Genomic DNA, 21,818 nt, shown 5'->3' on the forward strand with positions numbered 1-21,818 from the left:
TTTTCCTAAATATGTGCGTGTTTGTGGTGAAATTATAGTGGAAAAATTGCCCAAAGATAGATAGATTCGTTTTAAGAAGATTAAAACTTTTTTTTTGTTTATTTCACCAAATCATAATCGTTGATGGTAGTCTGGTTTTTTCCTATTCTGTTTGTGAATATGACATTCGTATTTTCGATATAATACGATTATTTCATTTCAATTTAATCGAGAATCAAGATCATCAATTTGATAATGTTGTGGATTGTGTCAGTTTCATTGAATGTGAAATACGATCTTGATCAAAGCTTGATACATACCACTGTTTGTAATACGTCCATCAAATATTCTATTATATAATTTGATCAATCATCGTTTATTTTTCTAGTTTTACAATACACAAAATCAGATGTTTTCAGATGTCTCATTTTTTTGTCTGATTTACTGGTTCTTTTTTTCAAAAAAAAAAATCCAATTGAGGTTTGGATTCTATTCAATAAATAGTTAAAATCGAATTTATTATTGAGATAGAAAATAGACAAATGGAAAAAATGTGTACCGCAGCACACAGCAGGAATGATATTGGTCCATTATTTTTTTTTCTGTATATAATAACGTTATGTCATCATGGCAATATCATACAAGAATGAAAAAAATGACAATTTCTTTACCGGAATTGGATAACACATACACACACAAAAAGTGGCTAGTTTTATGTTTTTTCTCCTTTTTACATTATTCTTTTTTCAAGTCAACAATTGGCTACTAATAAGTATGGGTTAAGCTTTTGCATTTTTTCTACAGAATATTCTGTCTAATCGTACTAATTTCTTATTCATGATTCATATTCACATTCAATTTCAGAACATTAAATTTCATTTTATTTTTATTTTATTTTTTGTTCGACTAACAAACATACGGATATTAAAGACTTGAATAGATGGATAGATGGATAGATCTATATTGAATGTCAGTGACAATATATTCGGCATAATATAATCTTATTTCGTTCAATTTTGTTGTTGTTTGAAAAAAAGGATTCTGTCGGCGATTCTTTGATTCGCTTCATACATACAACACTCACACATGAATGCACACAATAAAAACGAATGAAAAAAAAACATTATAGCCGATAGCAATAGCAACGAAAATGAAAATAAATAAAATAAAATGAGGGGTTTTTAGAGAAAATATTCTGCACTTTTTTATTAATATAAACTATGAATGGTTTGAATCAAATTTTGTTTTTTTTTCTCACTGGATGACATTCTACATAATTCGACATTATTATCAGAACGAAAAAAAACCCAACCATTCGTATATTCTATACAAGAATCATAATACTGAATATCTTTTTCATAAAATAACCAGAATATAATGTCTGGCATTGAGCAAAAAAAAATAAGAATATATTGTACAGAATTTAAAAGTTGTGAATGAAATAAAAAGAAAATATGGATTGAATGAATGCAAGAAAAAAAACAATTTTCTTGTCATTTTTCTTTTGCTGCTTTACTATGATAAGATTCAAAAATCCATGGCATGTGAATCGGGGGGTGGGGTGCAATAATTCTTTTCTTGTAACCAGTTTTACAACGGGACGGGAATTCACATTCGAATGTATGATGTATGCTGAAATGATACATAAATACATAATGATTTTGTGTGATTGTTTTCATTTCTCATTGATCATGATGACGATTTGTACAAGATTAATCTATATATTCAATTCTTGAAAATTAATTATATCAACAATAAATTTTATTTCAATTGTTGTTTTTTGTAAAAAAAATGAAACATCCATGTAGTTGGCAGCGAAAAACTTTTTAATTAACATTTTGTGCGGTTTCTTGTTCAAAAAAAAAACGCTAAGAAACAAAACGGAAAAAATCAGTTTTCACTGTAAAAAAAAATAAAGTAAGTTGAAATTCCAGAATGTTTTCAAAAATGAGAAAAAAAAATCATCAGAAAACTGGATTTAAAACTTTTATCTCAAATTTTTTTTCTTTGCTTATTTTCAAACGTAACATTACATATACAATTTGATTTGATCAATAATGATATGGAAACGAACAAAATCATTTATTTGAATTCCATGTTGAATTTCCATTATTGAAAAAAATTTAAAAAAAAAATATAAAGATAGATGAATATAGATGTATTAAAATTGAAGATTTCTGTTCAAAATGAAATCGATTTCAAATCCATTGGATTGTATTATATTAAACAAAAAAAAACAACATATATTACAATTCATATATGACAATGATAATGATAAGCTTCATTTATAATGATGAGTTTTTTTTTTTGTTATTTGTTATAATAATGTCCCATGATAATGCATTTTACAGTCAATGATGATGATGATGATGATGATGATTTTTATTATTGAATTTATTGAAAAAGATTATTTTAATAGCAATAATTCTTTACAATATTCTAATACAAATATCATGAAAAATGAAAAATATGATCATGTTCACATGACAAACAACCAATCATTCGATTAATGCTTGATTGAACAATTGATTGTAATTGAATAGAAAATTACTATTTGAAAAAAAAAATTTTTTTTTCATTGATGATGATCCATAATCATGAAACAAGAACTAGGAGAAAAAAAAAGAAAAAAAAGCAAGATTATAGTAGTAATAATAAAGATGATGATGATGATGATGATGTGAGGTGAAAAAGCATGTTTGACAAAATATGTATTATAAATGTGAATACATAGCTATGGGAAAGAAATGCATTAAGTTTCTGATTGATCAAATTGATCAGTTATGAGATGACCATAATTTTTTTTTTGTGAATAATCATTCTATCCACTGCTATCGCTATATTATCATCAAATGAATAAATGATACAAACTGTGAGTATATTTTTGATATATGAACATATTTTTGTTACTTGAAAAATATACACATGTAATATGTTTCATATTCAATTTGAATTGAACAATAGACGGAAAAAAATGTCTGAAAATTTCTTTCTGTCTTTCATTTTTATTGTTCAAAATCATAAAACAAAAAAAAAAAAAACGAAATAGAATTATGAATGGATGAATAAATCGGATGAATTCACATTTCATCATCATCCGATTTATGTTTGTAAAACGTTCATGTTTTCACAGTGAAATCACGGATAAAAAACAAGATTTACTGTCTTTTTTTTCTTCTATGTTTATGATTCTTGCATTCATCCATGGTTGTTTCTCTATTGTCGATTTGAAAATGAGAATTATTCTTTTGTTTCATTGTAAAGATAAAGCAAAAAAAAAAATGTTTTAATATACTATAGTTTTTATGATCATTGTTGTACACAAACGAATATAAATAAATTCTATACAAAAATGCGAGAAAATTCTATGAAAAATGATGAAAATAGAAACAATGATTCTATACAATAAATGGCTCACTTGAGTGTATATCGTTTGTTCTGTTTGTTCATTTCTTAATTCATTAAAAAAAAGCTGGAAAAAAAACAAAGAAAACTTACAGATTATTTGCAACTTTTTTTATCAAGAGAAAATAGATACAATGAAATAATGTGTGGAAAAAAAAAGTTTATCAAATCATCAAAGAATGTGATATGAATGATGATGATGATGATGATCCATACATCTATATCTATCAATAAGTTTTATATGATACGATACAATCAACATCATTATAATGATGATTTTAATGGAGAAAAATGAATCAAACAGTAAACAAATACACACACACATATATGTCATATAAAATATACTAACATTTTTGCTTGAAAGAATTTCATAACAGCAGAAAACTTATTCATCGGAATCTAATAAAATCAAACAGTTAATATAATATTCATCATCATATGTGATTGTATTAGCCAATATGCAGATACAGATGACAGGCATATAAAAATTGATTCATTCATATATATGTAATGGTCCAAAGATATTACATGTTTCCAACGAATCGATGATGATGATGATGATAAAAATGAAAATATTACATTATTTGCTTCGTAAATGGTCGATGTAAGTGTAATACGAAATACGAAGAAACATTTGCCAATATTACCCAAATCATATATATGGTGATAATGAATCATGAAAAAAAATAGAATTATGATTGAAACAAAAGATGAAAGGAAAAAAACTGACGAATCCGTCAACACTGCTGATACTATTATAAACTGTGAAAAATCCATCATAAATGGATGGAAAAAACCTTTCTTTTTCTCATTTTCCAATTTCCAATATTTCTTGGAATAGACAACGACGACAAATGATTATGATGACAATGATGATTTGATTCAAAGAATTTTTACGACGATCATAATCTTATTAATAATAAATATATAAAATGAAATAAAAATGGTCCGTTTTTGTCAATTTTTCTGCTGCTGCTGTTGTTGTTGTTGTTTGATCAAACAAACAAAAAATTCTTCAATGTATTCGGATTTTTAAATGGACTTGATAATTATTTGTGCAAAGAATTTTTCTTTGATAACAAAAATAAGCAAATTCAAAGTGAAAAAAAACTGAAAGATTCACAAACAAACATTATTATTCGCACATTATTATTTACTTGAAATTCTGTTGTATTTGGCGCACTATTTTCGTTTTTTTCTGGGTTGTGTGTGTTATTCGAAGTTGTTGGTTTATGATAATTCTATTTTTTTTGTTGCTTTCTTTTCATTTGACTTTTGCTGTCGTTGGCATGCAGACATATTTCTGTTTTTTTTTATAAATAAAAAAATTTCTTATTATCATAGAAAATAAGAATATTCTTTCTCTGTGAATTCTATTTCTATCTCAACATTATTCTCATTGATCTTGTTTTTCAATAATTTTTTTCTGATGATGAAGATGATGAGAATAAAATATTGGTCTGACGAAGGCCGATATCTGGCCCATTTCGATTTCTATAAAATATTGCCTAAAGCTTGTTTCATTTCGTTCACTCATTCAAACAGACATTTATTTCTGTTTTGTTTTGTTTTTTTTTTCATCATTTTCACATTGTTCTTATATATCATCTTGATCTTTGTTATTATCATATCGTTTTCAGACTTAATATATAATCTTCATAAACACAAGACAATATGGTTTACAATATATATATAAAAAAAACAAATGTAAGAAAAAATGTGGAAAGAAATTTTTTTTTTGCGTGAAAAATATATATATTCGAAAACAAAACAAAAAAAAACACATCTTGCCATTTTGATCCAAGAAGAAAACGAAATTCTCTTGTTTTGTTTCCATATCGTTTTTTCATTCTTCTTCTTCTTCTTCTTCGATTATCCTATTCTCTTGTGTAGTCGACATACTACATTAAGAATACTGTCAAAAAATCTTGGATTATTATTTATTACAATAGATAATATATCCGAAGGGAAAGAAAGACTTGGAGCAAAAAAATGATGATGATGACGATGATGATGAAGATGATGATGATGATGATGGTGGTGGTGGTGGTTGAAAAGAATTCAACGAGTACAAAAGATTTGATACGAAAGAATTTTGTGAAAGTGATAGTTAAAAAAAAATTGGCTGATGGTTGAGATGAACTTTGAATATCTAATCAGCTAATTTTCAATCAAATATCCGCCGACCATGAGAAAAAAAAATAACAGAAAAATGTCAAATAATTGTCTTTTTTCTCCATAAGTGTTTTTTTTTCTTCTCAATCAAAAGAAGAAAAATTCCATTCTTTTCTTTCAGTTTGTTTCAGGAAAAAAAAATAGATCTCAACTTGAGATTCATCATTCAAAATTCATTTTAAAGAACAATATCACAAGTTGAGAAGAATAAAAGAGAGAGAGGGAGAAAGGAATCTCTTGAGAAAATACTTTTTCCATACAATTTTTTTTTGATTTGAAAATTATTTTCCCGTACAGACGAAAATTTTGGGCGAAACTAAAAAAAAAATAAATATAAAATAGATTTTTCAGCTGTCCAATGGGATATATTTATCGTTGTATCGATGATCAGTCTGCGTATGTGGGTGTATGATGGGTGTGTGTGTGTGTGTGTGTCAACTTTTCAATTTTCTTCAAAGTTCTATTTACTATTCACAATAGTTTATGGCTGATTGAATATATTTAGATTCAAAAAAAAGATTTAAATTTCAATTTTTTTTTCACTCGAATATATCGATATAATCGATATTTTTTCATTTTTTTCAGCTATTTTTTTATTATTATATTGGTTATCAATGATGAATTCATATTTTTCCATCATTATTTTGTATGATGATGATGAAAATGAAAATTTAATCTATGATCAGAGATGACAAAGAAAGTTATTCGGGGAAGAAAAATGCAATAACTTTAAAAAAAAAATAAATAAATAATAAAAATCGATTCATCATGTTTTTATCATCTGTTTTTATTTCTTAATAAGTTCGAATTATCATTCGATTTTTGATTGAGTGTTAATAAAATTTTGAATCAAATGCTGTGTTCTTAATATTTATGTTTCATGAAATGTTTATCATAATTTTGTATTGTAACAAAAATATGATCATAAAATGTTATTCGAATTTGACAGAATTCAATCATGGTCGAAATATGATGATATTTTGGAAAATAAAAAATGTTAATTTAAAAACAATATAAAACAATTTTGGCACACAGTACATGCTAACAATGAGAATATTTTTTGCATTATTATTCCCTAATTCTGGTCAAATTTTTCTCTCCACTGGAATTCATTCATTTCAAAAACAAAAACATTGTTTTCCACCCTAAACAGTTAGCTTTATCGAAGAAAAAAAAATAAAATAAAAACCAATAAAAAAAAACAATTATGACAACAGTAGTGGACAAAATTATTGAGAAATGAAAATCAGAAAGAAAAAATTTTTTTTGTCTAGAATACAAGATTTCTTCGTATCGTTTATTATGGTGATTTTCATCAAAGTATATGTGGTAAAATTTTCATCTATATATATCCACTATAAATCATTTTATTATTATATATGACTAAATGAGCTATAAAAATACTGTGAATGAATAGGAAGATACGTAGCTCATTTTTCTTTTGCTCGGTTAATATATAAACATACAAAAAATATTTGTGAAATATTTGTTTTTGAGGTTTGTTTCTGTGTGATTGTGTGATGAGATATTAATCCAACGGAAAAAAAAATTGCCTATTCATCATGCTGTGAAAAAAAAATACTGGAGACGACAAGTTCAACACAAAAAAACATGAAAAATGACTGGCCCGAATAAAAAGAAAAGAAAAGAAAAACAAACTTTTTTTTTGTTATTGCTCCCGTTACATATTTGAACAATGACAAATGAATGTAAAAAAATGAAAAAAGGCCACACTACGGTTTTCAGTGACGGGAAATCTATTTTACTATGTTGTGTTATTGTTTTTTTTTCCATCACATGATGATCCATATATTTCATTCAAATATTGAATATGATATTAACAAATATGTGGTGATACAAATCAAACATTGTGTGCTAGTGATTTACAATTTAAAATTCTATGACGATGGGCCTTTTGAACCCGTTCCACAAGATCATCCAATGATCGACATTCAGCAATGATTTTCTCCGATTCCTTTTTTCAAAACTTATTGGCAATCTTCCAAACTATTTCGGACGTGTTATCGATATAGCGAGGACCCAAGCTAGCCACGGCATTTGCAAATTCTTCAATTTGCGATTCAATTCGAATTTATACCATGCAATGACAACGGGTGGTTGCCTTTACATGTTGCACATTTGATTACATCTTTTCGACGGCAATCCGTTGATTTGTGTCCAGGCCATAGACAAATACGACACAAATTCTTGTCATGAACGATTTTCTTTTTGTCCAAACTGGACAATTCACTATTACAAGCAGTTGCCATATGCCCAGGCTTATCACACAAGAAACATTTTTTCATTGGATTTGCCACCACAGTTCGAATCGACGATACTCTGGGCTTTGGATCAACATTTTTCACAGATTTAGCCGGCAATTTATGTTCAGCATTATGTTGAGCCAACGCTACGGCGTTACGATACGCCTTTCGAGCTCGTTCCACAAGATCATCCAATGATCGACATTCAGCAATGATTTTCTCCGATTCCTTTTTCCAAAACTTATTGGCAATCTTCCAAACTATTTCGGACGTGTTATCGATATAGCGAGGACCCAAGCTAGCCACGGCATTTGCACATTCTTCAATTTGCGATTCAATCTTTTCGAGACCATCGGTATCATATTTGTCTTTCACATTTGTCATTTTCAGTATCATTGACTGTATGTACAGATTGATGAGATCAGGGTCTTCGATTTCCTTCGACAGGATTTTCCAGCTCTTTTTTAGATTCATTTGCTTTGCCTCGCATCGGTCCCAAATCGAAGATGCTCTACCTTTCAAAATACCAGATATGAGGACTCTTTTCAAATCTTCAGAGGCATCTTTTCGTCCAATAATCAGCGTTTCAACACGACGTTTGAATGCTGGCCATTCAGCTACATTGTCTTTGAATGGCTTGATCAAATTGACAATTTTATATATCGGTACATCATTATCCATATCGGATTTCGAGCGACTTTCACGCTTCGTTTTCTTTTTCATAGAAAATTTTTTCAGTTTTCGACGTATCCTTTTCAATTCGGTTTCGATTTCAGGTTCAGTGTCAGCATCGGATTCACTAGACAAACCGCGATCATCATCATCGAGTTGGCTACTACGATCACTTCCATCATCGTCATCAGCATCAGAATCATTTCGATCCACGTCGTCATCACCATCATTATCCAATTGTTCATTAAGATTAATATTATTAATCATGGCCTTCAATATGTCGTCATACTTTATCCATAATTCATATTCATTTTCATCAAGTCCAGCCGTACGATTTTCGAATTCCTCATTCAGCTCGGACACCAGTTTTCGATCAAACTTTTTTGATTTGAATGTTTTCGCGATCTTTGTTTTAAAAGCTCGATCCGACAGTTTATCCATGATGGGCAATTCAGTTCAATAAATCCAAATCCAAATCCAAATTCAAATTCAATCCAATAATTCAATTCGATTCAATACGAAATCCAATAATTCGTTTCAATTCAATTCAGACAAATCAAAACCAAATCAGTTGTAATAAAAGAATTGTTCATCAATAATTTATGATTTTTATTACTATAAATTATACAAACTGAATTATAAATTATAACAATTAAATTAATTACATACCAACTGTTGATTTACAATTAGCGCAAAAAATCAAACAATTTTCAGAAATTTTACAAATTTCACAAAAAATCAATCCACGTGCTCTTGTACACATTCGAGCAATTCTGACTCATTATTTTACAGCATATTCACAGATGTCGTGCTGCAACAGTTATGGTCGGTATTTTTTCTTATTTATCAACTGTGACCATTATAATGATGAAGATTTCAGCAAAAATGCAAACCGACAAACATTGTTAATTGATTGAAATGTTAAATTGAAATGAGAAAATTATTTTCATTTTTTTTAAATTTGACTTTGACAAAAATTTCTGATCATCATGTTGATGATGCTCATCTTTTATCATTTACCAAGCGAATAACAAACACAATCATCAAAACAAATAATAAATCGATTTTTAATTATGATTTTATAGAATGATGTTTTTTTTCTGTTTTGGCACCATAAAAATTCTTTTTTTTTCTCTCATCTGAATTGTGGATCTAATCATCCATTTAATAATAATAACAAGCATGGTGAGAATTATAAAAAAAACAAACGAATCATCAATTTTATTGATAAAGACGAAAAAAAAAATGACAAAGAATGATCATCATCAAATCAATAATTGTTTTGTATCGATTTTCCATAGAAGTTCTACGATATGTTATTTCTTTTTTTTCCACACATTATTGAATGTATATAAAAATGAATGTTATTTTCCATCATCCATGTGACAAAAATAGAAATAGAATAAGAATCGATTATATTCTGAATGGAAATATGTGTGAAACCCCGAAACACAGTGAAAAATTGCTTGCTTGTTTACCAATTGATGACATATATAAGAAGGAGGAAAAAAAATTAACACCAACATGATGAAACAAGCCACAAACATCAATAATAATAATAATCAATGAGAGATGATACAGATGATTGGATATTTTGTTTTTGTTTTGCAAAAAAATTTTGTTTTACTTTCTAGTCAACTTAATTTGTTGATTGGTATCGATCACACCGATAGATTGGAAAAATTGAAATGAAAAACAGACTTAAATTCATAATAAATTCGGTAAAGTTTCCTTTATTTTTTTTTTTTTTGTTATACCATTCACATTTACGTAGATTACATTGAGAATAAAGTTCATTAGTTTTTGTTTTCATTTGCTTGTTGCAGGTCAAACAAACCATGAGATTCATTTCCGTATTTTTTTTTTCGTTCCCAATACTTTTTTTTCTCATCAGATAAAAAAAATTTCTACTGACGATAGCAAAAAATTTTCTCTTTACTATAGTTTCATACTAGAACACTATTTACTATTAATATATGGCCTGAAAACAAGAAAAAAAACAATACAATGTCCGAATCAAAACGAATGACCATCATCATCATCATCATCATCATCATCATTGATCATGATGATTGGTTGAGATGGCTGCAGAATTATCTAGATAGAATTTTTTTTTATATTTTAAATTCTTTCAATTTTTGTTTTTGTTGATTAAATCGTTGCTGTTGTTATTGTAGCTATGAATGAATGACCAGAATGATGATGATGATGATGATGATGATGATGAAGAGATTGTATCCGACAATAAAGAATCCAAGACTAGATAAAGAAAAACGACAACAGCAACAACAACAACATGATCCACTCATAATATTATTGGAGACAAATAAATTGATAATTTTGTTTGACATTTTTTTTTACACAAATTTAATTAATTTATCTATTTGATGATGATCATTGATCATTTATTCTATAGTTTAGCAACTACTGATGTGTTATATCTTCCGGTGTGTGTGTGTGTGTTATATTGCAAATGTAGAACGAAACAAACCGAACAGAAAAGAAAGTTGTATCCAACAAAAACAATAATAAAAAAAAATGAAAAGAAATCTTTAAAATTTGAAAATCTTTTCCATCTTATATATCCGACAACGAAATCATTTTATATAAATATAAAATTTTGGTGAATTTTTTTTTTGTTTTTTTTTCTGATTTGCTGACAATAGTGAAAATTTTCTGTTTTGTTTCTTCGTTTCAGATCAGAATCTATTTTATAACAATATTAATGTTTTTGTCCTTTTGGTCATCTGAAATCTTGAAATAAGAATGAAAAAAAAAACATTGAATTGATTCGATAAAGACATGATATAGTATAACATCATAAACAATGTAGCCAATGTTTAATTTTTGTTTTACTGGCATGAAAAAAAAGATGAACAAATAGCCGCCAGAATTTTTTTTTTCTTTGGTTGAACAAGAAAATAAATAGACAGAAACGAAAATTCATTCTTCGTGTTTTATTATTTTCAGTATATAAATACAATGATTGACATGTGACTGGGACACATTCAAATATATATTACTATTACTGTTATTTTTCTATCCAAAATCTTTGTAATCATCATTGATAGAAACTGATCAAATCGTAATTTTATTCAAAGTCAAAATGTCAACGCAGGCTTTTATTTTGTATATGGATAAGCAATCTAAAAAAAAAAATCAAATGATGAAAAACATAAATTTTCGGACATTTTTTTTTTTTTTTGGTCATGTTCCAAACAGTGTTAGAAAAATCCCATCCCATCACTTATAATGTGGTTCGATATTTGATTTCTTTACATTTTGTCGATTATTAGTTTTATCCAACATTTAATTTTGTTTTTTTTTCTCTCGCCAGCCAATTTTGATACATCAACATCATATATGTTGGAACATAATTCTTTTCAAAGGCTCATTTTGTTTTTCATTAGTCAAGATTAAATTGAATGTGTATGCTACACATATTTTAGTTACAAATTCTATATATTTGGTAATCTATATTCAATTCATTTTTTTTTTCATTCCCATAAATTAACTAGATTATAATATCATTATTTGGTTGATGATTTTTTCTCTCTCTCTATTAATGATTATGTCATTTCCTGGAAATAAATACTAGTTGTTGATCTTTAGATGAAATTAACAATTTGATTCATTCCATTGAGAATATTGGAATATTGGATATCTGTGTGTGTGTGTGTGTGTGTGTGTTTGATGATGATACATGGAAAAAAATATCAATATTGCAAATAATAAAAGTAAATTATGTTATGATTTTGATGATAATGATGATAGCCATACCATTAATGGCAGAATGAATGGAATTTTTTTTTTTTTTACTATTGATTGAATTAAAAACAACAAAAATTTTCTTCAATCAATGTGTTGAATCTAATAAATGTACAAAATCAATTCATATTGAAGGTCAATTTATGATTATGATGATAAATTTGATGCTGAACCACATAATCAATGTCTATGTGTGTGTGTGTGTTAACCTGAAAAATCGGAATAATAATTTTTCCCGGATGTTTTCGACTCAATTTTAAAAATTAGAATTTGTAACATTGTGTGTATTTTTTGTTTCGGAATATATTCTATCTATTCAAATAAATCAAATCAAATATTGCGCGAATGTTTTTGTTGCCATCATAAAGTACGTAACGAAAATAATTCAATGTCATATGTTTTTTTTTGGATTTATATATCAAAAAATTGGATACATGTGATCATTTGGTAATCAAATCAATTTATTATTCAATTGTTTTTTGTTTGTTTATTTGTATTGATACAATATATATATAATCTATCAAAATGTCTATCGTACAACAAGTTATTCGATCAAATTGGCTTCAGCGAGAGACTATTCGAATTTGTCGACAAACTATTAATCCATTTTTATTGGAATTACAACATTATCGTTATCAATCAACAAATCCTGTCAAATATGATGATGAAACATTAAAACAAATGATTAAAAATGATAAAGTAGTCATATTTATGAAAGGTGTACCTGAATCACCACGATGTGGTTTTTCCAATGCTGTCGTACAGGTTGGTTACATTCGTTCATTCATTTTTTTTATACAATTAAATCATTCAATAATCTGTTTTCTAAAAGGTTTTACGTATGCATGGTGTACCATTTCAAGCGCACAATGTACTCGAATCAGATGAATTACGTAAAGCGATAAAAGATTTTACTAGTTGGCCAACAATACCACAAATTTTTTTAAACGGTGAATTCATTGGTGGTTGTGATATATTATTGGAAAAACATCAAAATGGTGAATTTATTGAAGATCTGAAAAAAATCGGTATCAAATCTCAAATTCTTGTCCAAATGGAAGAAGATTCGAAAAATAAAAAAGATTAACAGATATTTGATATTATCATGTTCACAATGTTTTCTCTTTTTTTTCAAATCTTTATTTTTTACATATGACTATTACACAAAAAAAATCATGAAATAATAATAAAAGTTAGATGATTTTCAAAACAAAATAAAATTTTAAATAAAATAATAGATAAATAATATACAGGTTATTACAAAAAATGATGAGATTATTAAATTATGTCATGATTTTATTGTTTTGGCGCTTGAATCGATTCATAATGTTTTCGCACATCTTCCACATTATATTGATCAGATGATAACATTGAAACAATCTCTTTTAACTGTTGAAAAAAATAAAACCATATTTAAGATAACAAATAAATCCAATCCAATTGTTGCTACATACCTGTTCAAATTCCTTTTTCAAACGAATATTAGCATGTTCATGTTTGGTGACCAAATCTTCCAAATATTGATAACGAAGTTTTTTTCTTGCACGACATTCACGTGCACTTTGTCTACTACGTTCCAATTTAGCATTTGTATCCACTTTTTGCATGTTTGGTAATTTATTTTTCGATTTACGAATTTTCGTTTTTACAACTTTATTTTTATCGTTGATAATTTTTGTTTCATTTTCAATTGTTGTAGATGTCGATGCTACTACTGGTGGTGTTTGCATATTGAAACCATCATTTGGAAATTCCATTTGTTGAAGATTATAAAGATGTGGTTTTTCATCGTCAATCTCTTCTTTGATTTCACCCATTTTTTCAAAAATAAACAAAAAAAATTTCGAATGAAAATAATACGCAGCAAAACATTTTGCTAACAAAGGATTGAGATTTTGATAACAAAATAATTAGGATTTCCGGGAATATTTTCGAATCGAAAAAAATGATCATTATTAATACTGGAAACTTTCTCGTATAAAGCCGTGTTGGAGTCTGTATTTTGTTGTTGTTGTTGTTGTTGAGATATTGAATCCATTCATTCAAGCAACGTTTTTCATCAACGTGTTGAAAACGTAAAATATTTTTGGACAACAGAAACCGCAAAAGTATATTGTTTACAGTTAAAGATTTTTTTTTGTAATTGATTTATTTCTTAGTATATCATTCAATTAAAGTCTCCACAATCAACATGGCTCATCCTGAAAAAACATCTGATAATTATCGTTATAATAATAATAATGGTATTGATCAGTCCCAGAATTCTCGAAATATGAATCCTTTTCATCGTCAACAGTATAATCAAAACAATAATACAGATCGTTATAATTATCATCGAGGACCGCAAAATTCTCGTTTTAACAATAATTTTAATCATTTTAGAGATCAAGATAATTATGATTCAAGAAGATCCGGTAATTATAGTTATAGATCTGGAAAACAATCTAATCATCAGTCAAATGAATTGCCACCGAGATTTGCACGTAATCGTCAAATGAATTCTAATGAAAATCATTCTAGAAATAACTATCAAACTCGTTATCGTAATAACGATCCCCAACAGCGAATCCCTTATGATGAATCTGATATGTACAATCGTTTTAGCCGAATGGATATGAACTATGGTTCAAATGAAATCAATCGTGATGATCGCTATAAAACATTTCGTGATGATGATGGCTTAAGAAATGTACCAAGTACAAGTCATCATCGATCACAAGATTTCCATCAACGTCATCATTATCAAGCTCCTAGAAATCGAATGTTAATTGATAATCACAATGGCAAACATTCTACTCGTTCTATGGATAATAACAAAACGGACAAAAGTCCGGTGAAATCAGATCTGGAAAGTCAACGTGAAATTATGGATGAACTTTTGCGTAAAGCACAATATGAATGTATCATATGTTGTGAAATGATTCGTGTTCATGATCGAACTTGGAATTGTAATAATTGTTTCAATGTCTTCCACTTGAAGTGTACACAACAATGGGCACGTAAATCTTCAGTAGATCCGAATGAAGCATCCACATCTCAAGATAATAAGAAAAAGAATCAACAGATTCAAGAATGGCGATGCCCCACATGTCAAACAGTGCATCGAAATTTTCCTCACCACTATTATTGTTTCTGTGGTGAAATGAAAGATCCAGAAACAAGTAATTATCGTGTACCACATTCATGTGGTGAAACTTGTTCAAAAAATCTCGAATTATTCAATATCAAAATTGAAAACGAAGAATATTTTGAATGCAAACATCGATGTACTCTCATGTGTCATCCTGGAAAATGTCCACCATGTACGTTAAAAGTTGAACGAATTTGTGCATGTAGAAAAACCAAGGTGAGATTACGTTTGTTGTATGAATTCAATTCATAGTTAATTTTTATCTTCTCTTACATTTTTCAGATGTCATTGAATTGTGCGGCAAAATTGTCTGATATAAAATGTTTAGAACTTTGTAATAAGTTACTTGATTGTGGTAAACATCGTTGCCAGAAGAATTGTCATTTTGGTCAGTGTAATCCATGTGAAAAAATTTTTGAAATGAAATGTTTTTGCGGAAAAAAATCTCGTGAAGCTGTTAGTTGTATCGATCTTGAATCTGGTTTTAGTTGCGAACAAACATGTTCCAAGCCATATGAATGTGGGTCACATAAATGTGAAAAACAATGCCATTCCGGTTCATGTGGTTCTTGTCCATTAAGTCCAGAATTGGTCACTAAATGTCCATGTGGAAAAACTATCCTTTCAAGTATAGCCAATCAACAGGCACGAAAATCATGCTTAGATCCGATTTCAAATTGTGGAAAAATTTGTGATAAAATTCTTTCTTGTGGTAGTGATAATATTGATAAGCCGCATCAATGTAAATCATTTTGTCACAGCGGTTCTTGTCCTCCTTGCGATCAGACGACCATTATTCGATGTAATTGTGGAGCTAATTCTCAGAAATTGAATTGCAGTGAGCTAGAATCAAAAACATTCAAATGTAAACGAAAATGCAATAAGAAACTCAGTTGTGGTCGTCACAAATGTCTTAAAGAATGTTGTACGGAAAAGGAACATTTCTGTAGACAAACTTGTGGTATGATGTTTGATCAAAATATTTTCCTTTTATTTCAATAGTTTTTTCCCTAATTCAAGGCCGAAAACTCGTTTGTGGTAAGCATACATGCGAAGAACAATGTCACCAAGTTTGCCGAAGTTGTCCAAATGTTATTTGGGATGAAATAACATGTAATTGTGGTCACGAAAAATTATTTCCTCCTCTTCCATGTGGCACTTTAAAGCCACCATGCAAACGACCTTGTTCCAGGAAACATGGTTGTGATCATCTACCTTTACATCCTTGTCATGATGAACCAGAATGCCCACCTTGTATTGAATTCGTTAGCCGTCTTTGTTATGGAGGGCATGAAGTACGCGAATCAGTTCATTGTTATGAAACAGGAGTTTCATGTGGGCGTTTTTGCCAGAAACCATTACCATGTGGTTTACATAAATGTTCAAAAATTTGTCATAACGGTGATTGTCCTGTCTGTACACAGAAATGCATCAAAATACGTCTAAATTGTTCGCACCAATGTGGCTTGCCTTGTCATCAAAGCTCATCGGTAACTTGTCCTGAAAGTCCATGTCGTGAAAAAATTAGAATCTATTGTGAATGTGAATTCAAATCCAAAGAAGTTGAATGTGATACTGTATTGGATTCCCGTCGATTCCAACAACATTTGGACGATATTTTACGACGATTCAGTTTCAACTCATCAATCACATTGGATGAAATGAAAGAAATGGTACGCCATAATGTACGACATTCACTTGAATGTGACCAAGATTGTGCACGCGAAAAACGTAATCGAAATCTAGCCGATGCTTTTGGTGTGGATTCAGAAGGCTTAACGATAGGTGCTAATCTTGTAAAATATTCAGATCAATTGAAAAATGAAGCCCGTTCTAATCCACAATTCATTATGACTGTTCATGATAAATTTGTTCAATTAATAGATGCTTTCAAACAGGTATGCTGAATATTTATTTTGAAAATTTACAATTCATAAAATTTATTTTTCTCTTAATTAACAGTCTAACCAGAAAATTATGTGCTACAATTTCCAACCAATGAATCGAAATTTACGTGAAATCATACATAATTATGCAGCACATTTTGGATTGAAAACTGAATCGGTGGATAAGGAACCAAATCGTAGTATAATCATAACGGCAAATAAAAATTCGGCTATACCGAAAACCACACTATTAGAAGCTGTCAATATTGATGTTAAAGACTTACGACCGAAACAAAGTATCGTCAAGTACAAAAAAGCAAGCGAAGAGAATCGCAACAAAAAAGTTATCAATTACTTTGATGATTAGGAATATTGAAAAATTTATAAAAAAATAAATTTTTTTTAAATGAATCCTCATCAGCCATCTATCGGTGGAATTTTTTTTTGTATTTGGAATTTGGAACCGGCATAATTACCGACAGATGCCGTATATAAGCCCGATGATGATTTGTCGAAAAATCTTCGAATCGTAATTATCAAAAAAAAAAAAAAAAAACAAACAAACAACTATCCATGTACTGAGGCATTAACAGCACGCTTAAATATACACACATTAACACTATTAAACATTTGGATCGATCCACAGATGTCCATTTTATTATATTACATTATTATATTTAGCATATAAATTTGCTTTCTGCTAATATGTCCAATGGATCGATACATTATCGTCGTTGCATTAGCATCGTTTTTGTCATTCTTTTGTATTTTTTCGTTGTTGTTGCTGTTTCTATCGGTGGTAACAGAGAAAAAAAACGGGCTTCATAAAAAAGCTTTTAATTTCACTCTTTTCCAGATAACAGATCTTACATATATTCCTGTATTTGTATTTTTGATGGCAATGATGATAATGAAATATTGCCCATGACACTAAAAAATGTTTTCCTATATCCAAAGAATATATCGATGCATTTTTGTCGCTATATATATATGGCTTTTATGTTTGATGAACATATCATAATTTGACATCTTGTTGACTACCACCACCACCACCACCACTTTTTCTTATAAAAACTTTATCTTATTTGTGAATAAAAAAAAAATGAAATTCTAGCTGTCCATGTTTTTCCATTATCTTCATCCTTATCATTGGCAGATATAAATTAATGGCAATATGTGTGGCTTTTATCGTCATAATAATATCGAAATAAACATCAGTTTTTTCTTTTTTTTCAATGGTCATTTCTATTCAATTTCATTATCATCCCATTTTTATATGAAAAGTTTTTTTTCCTTTAATTATTATAAATAAAAATTCATTGGATAAAATTATTTGGCCTTACATTATTCATTTATATGAATGAAATTATTATTCTAATAATCTTCAATGGTGGTGGTGGTGGTCACCTGTTCCAATATTCACGTGACAAACCCTTCTTCAGGCTTTGGGTGTCTATCGACAATCTTATTGACCATTTCATTTAATTTTTATTCCAATGAAAAAAATCCTGTCAAATCAAATTAATATCAATATAATTTTTTGCCTAATCAGTTGAATAGAAAAAGTTTTTCTCATTGTTTTACTTTTATATTTTTCTATTTTTTTTTTTTTGCTTGTAACCTTACTCTCAGAAATGAAATGTGATTAAATTCAATTAATTTTAAAGCTTTCAGGATTTTTTACCCATTCATTTTTTTTGTGGAGTTTTCGAAACGTGACACTTTTGCATTGTCTCAAAATACTGCCGTATATGATTTACAATGAAAGCAGGAATTTTTTTTCTCTAATATATGAATAGAGATAAAAGAATTCATTTTCTTTCCATACAGAGATTAAAGTTGACAAATTTTTTTTCCATTCTTCTCATCAAATGATTGGATTCGATTCATGATAAGAAAAATTGTAAATTCTTGTACAATGGTAAAATACAAAAAAAAGTTTTATTTAGTAAAGGCACGATTCTTTGTTTAGAATTACAAATTTATTTAGTTTTTTATTTCGGGAGAGAAAAAAAAACATCATCTAGTTAAACTTTTGAGCTTTTCTTTTATTGAATCTGTTGTATTTTTGTTGAAAGTAACAACAACAACAACAACAACAGCAAAAAAATGACAATCGAAGTTATAAGAATTGAATCCTCGACTTTGTGAATCGTTCAATTGACTTATTAAATAAAAGTGATGAAGAAAATAAAGTGAACAAACTGTAAAATGAGAGAGAGAAGAAAAAAATTAATTTTCATTCATCTCTCTTTCTCTCTATCTCATTCGTTGTTTCTGTACTATTTTTATATCTTATTTTTCTTCATTTTACTATGATCAATGTATTCAATTTAGGATTGAAAGATTGAATTACTTTATCGAAAAAAATGACGAAAAATAAGTCAACTGTTTTGTTTTCATTTAGATAATATATGATAATTATAAAAGTAAAAATTGTCAATTTGATACTTTTCAAAAATTCGAATTTATATTAGAATTGATCGAATCATTTTTTTATATGGTCAAACTTGAAACCGGCTAATTTCGCAACCCGATCAGGTGATAGTTTGACACAAGGGACACAATGATGACGATTAATTATCATTTTGCATCAATTCTAATGGATTGAACTAAAAATAACTTTTTTTTTGGATTTTGACATTTAAATAGAGTAATAGTGATACTAACATAGTTTCAAACTCTGAGATTGGCAACAAAAATCATCAAAGTCACTGGTTGCCAAATACATCCATAATGAAATGTTATCGAATGATTCTCTGGAGAGATTCTAGGGCATTCTATCTGTATGAACAGAGAAAAAGCCTGAAAAAAAACAAAACGCGACTTTGTTGTCATCACAAATAGACAGAACTCGTGGAACATTTCAAATTGATGTTTTAGTATGGCCTAGTCTGGCCTGGATGAATATTTATTCAGCTTTTCATTTCTGTTAGATAGTCAAATTTTTTTTCTAGAACTAAAGAATATCTTCATATGATGTGTTTCGTTTGCGTACATCAACATTTTCGTATATATACATGTCATTTATTTGAATTGATCTCAATGGACATTTTGTCATCGTTATTTTTTCTTTTCGTTGACAGTTTACTTGTTTTACAATCTCATTATACAATCCAAATGTCAATGTTTGAAATGTATTGAATGTTAAAATGAAATGAAAATGAGATGAAAATGAAAATTTAATTGAATCTATAAAATCAATGGAAAGAAAAAGAATGAAAACATTGACTAATTCATTTAAATATGTTCTTTCATCATTGTTCAACAATGAGCCTATTCCAATCGGTTATATTTGATTTTGTTTACTTTAATATGAAAGCAAAGAAAAATGTATAAAGCAACAATGAACTTTATTGGTACAAATCGCGGTAAAAGAAGATGAAATTCATGAAATAATGTGAAATGAAATGAACATCAAATAAGAATGATGATGATGATGATGGAGATGACAACGAAACATACACATCACCTAATCGTTTATTGAAATATTTGCATTTTCACTGCCTGTAAAGATTGTTTGTCCCCATCATCACATCATACATTGAATCGTATCAAATCAAATGAATGAATTTCCGTGCCAATCGGTCATCGTTTGATTGTCAAAGCTATACTAGTTTTCTATTCAGGGTTCGGTAACGGCCCGATATGTTGCGCGATTGTTAATCATCGGGGACTAGCTTATTGGCACGAACTGAGCTCAGTCGACAGTGTGAGTCATTTGTATTAGAAAGGAAAACAGAGTTTGGTTAGGTTTGGTAGCAACAAGGCCAGATGCATGTAAATTTCCACTCGAATGGAATCGAATCAACAACAAAATCATGATTGAATGAGAAAAAAAAAGAGTTGTTGCCATTTCAAAGATTTTTGTTTTTTTTTATGTTTGTATGATTGAAAATACAAAGATAAAAAAAATATTTCAAATTTGATCATTTTTTCTCATTTTATTTTGACGTTTTGTGTGTGTGTGTGTATGTTTTTATGGACAAAGGTTGTGAATTTCAACCGAATTCACATCACACATTTTGTTGATATAAATCTAATTTAGTTTTTTGATAGAAAAAAACTTACAAACAACTCGATATCGGTGGGTCTTAGTTTTTGAAATTTGTTTCACGAGTTTTTTTTTCGTTGCTTTTGTTGTTAAAGATTAATGAATAGATACTAATTTATCATTAATTCATTGAGTCATACAAGCACTCATTTCATACATTCAAAAAAAAAACAAAAGTATAAAAATCCTTCAGAAAAATGAATGGTTGATGCAAAAAAAAAGGTGACAAAGCGTGTTTAATTTGCCTTTTTAGGATGGTTGATAAAAAAAAAATCTTGGTCCAATGATTCACTTGAGTTGTGTGCTCAAACACGTGAAGCCTGTAAAGTCACGATAATTTTTTCTTTTTTGTTCCACGATATAGATTATTATTTGCATGCATCGTTTTTTTCCAGTTTCATGGCCATTTTTTTCATCTTATTATTTTCATTGTGAATGGAAATTTTTGCAACAACAACAACAAAAAAAAAACACTGAATGGATCT

The 21,818-nt window shown here is 28.6% G+C and overlaps 4 protein-coding genes across 4 annotated transcripts; 2 read left to right on the plus strand and 2 right to left on the minus strand.

The window, feature by feature from the left end:
* Positions 1-6,910: 6,910 nt before the first annotated feature.
* Positions 6,911-9,513, minus strand: LOC124494231 (uncharacterized). Its single transcript, XM_047057754.2, has 2 exons — positions 9,165-9,513; positions 6,911-9,110 (listed from the first exon to the last, which is right to left on the minus strand). The coding sequence occupies exon 2, from the start codon at positions 8,934-8,936 to the stop codon at positions 7,641-7,643; it is 1,296 nt and encodes a 431-aa protein (XP_046913710.2). The 5' UTR covers positions 8,937-9,110; positions 9,165-9,513; the 3' UTR covers positions 6,911-7,640.
* Positions 9,514-12,669: 3,156 nt separating this feature from the next.
* Positions 12,670-13,483, plus strand: Grx5 (Glutaredoxin 5). Its single transcript, XM_047059635.2, has 2 exons — positions 12,670-13,028; positions 13,096-13,483. Exons 1-2 carry the CDS (start codon positions 12,789-12,791, stop codon positions 13,348-13,350), a joined length of 495 nt encoding a protein of 164 aa, XP_046915591.2. The 5' UTR covers positions 12,670-12,788; the 3' UTR covers positions 13,351-13,483.
* On the minus strand, positions 13,372-14,150 carry REPTOR-BP (REPTOR-binding partner). Its single transcript, XM_047060757.2, has 2 exons — positions 13,718-14,150; positions 13,372-13,652 (listed from the first exon to the last, which is right to left on the minus strand). Exons 1-2 carry the CDS (start codon positions 14,078-14,080, stop codon positions 13,560-13,562), a joined length of 456 nt encoding a protein of 151 aa, XP_046916713.1. The 5' UTR covers positions 14,081-14,150; the 3' UTR covers positions 13,372-13,559.
* A 100-nt stretch (positions 14,151-14,250) lies between these two features.
* LOC124492603 (transcriptional repressor NF-X1) lies at positions 14,251-17,690 on the plus strand. The gene is made up of 5 exons (XM_047055924.2): positions 14,251-14,371; positions 14,423-15,609; positions 15,676-16,354; positions 16,414-17,291; positions 17,356-17,690. Exons 2-5 carry the CDS (start codon positions 14,455-14,457, stop codon positions 17,644-17,646), a joined length of 3,003 nt encoding a protein of 1,000 aa, XP_046911880.1. The 5' UTR covers positions 14,251-14,371; positions 14,423-14,454; the 3' UTR covers positions 17,647-17,690.
* Positions 17,691-21,818: the final 4,128 nt, after the last annotated feature.

Source organism: Dermatophagoides farinae, chromosome 2, assembly GCF_024713945.1.
Source record: "Dermatophagoides farinae isolate YC_2012a chromosome 2, ASM2471394v1, whole genome shotgun sequence".
Classification (NCBI taxonomy): domain Eukaryota; kingdom Metazoa; phylum Arthropoda; class Arachnida; order Sarcoptiformes; family Pyroglyphidae; genus Dermatophagoides; species Dermatophagoides farinae.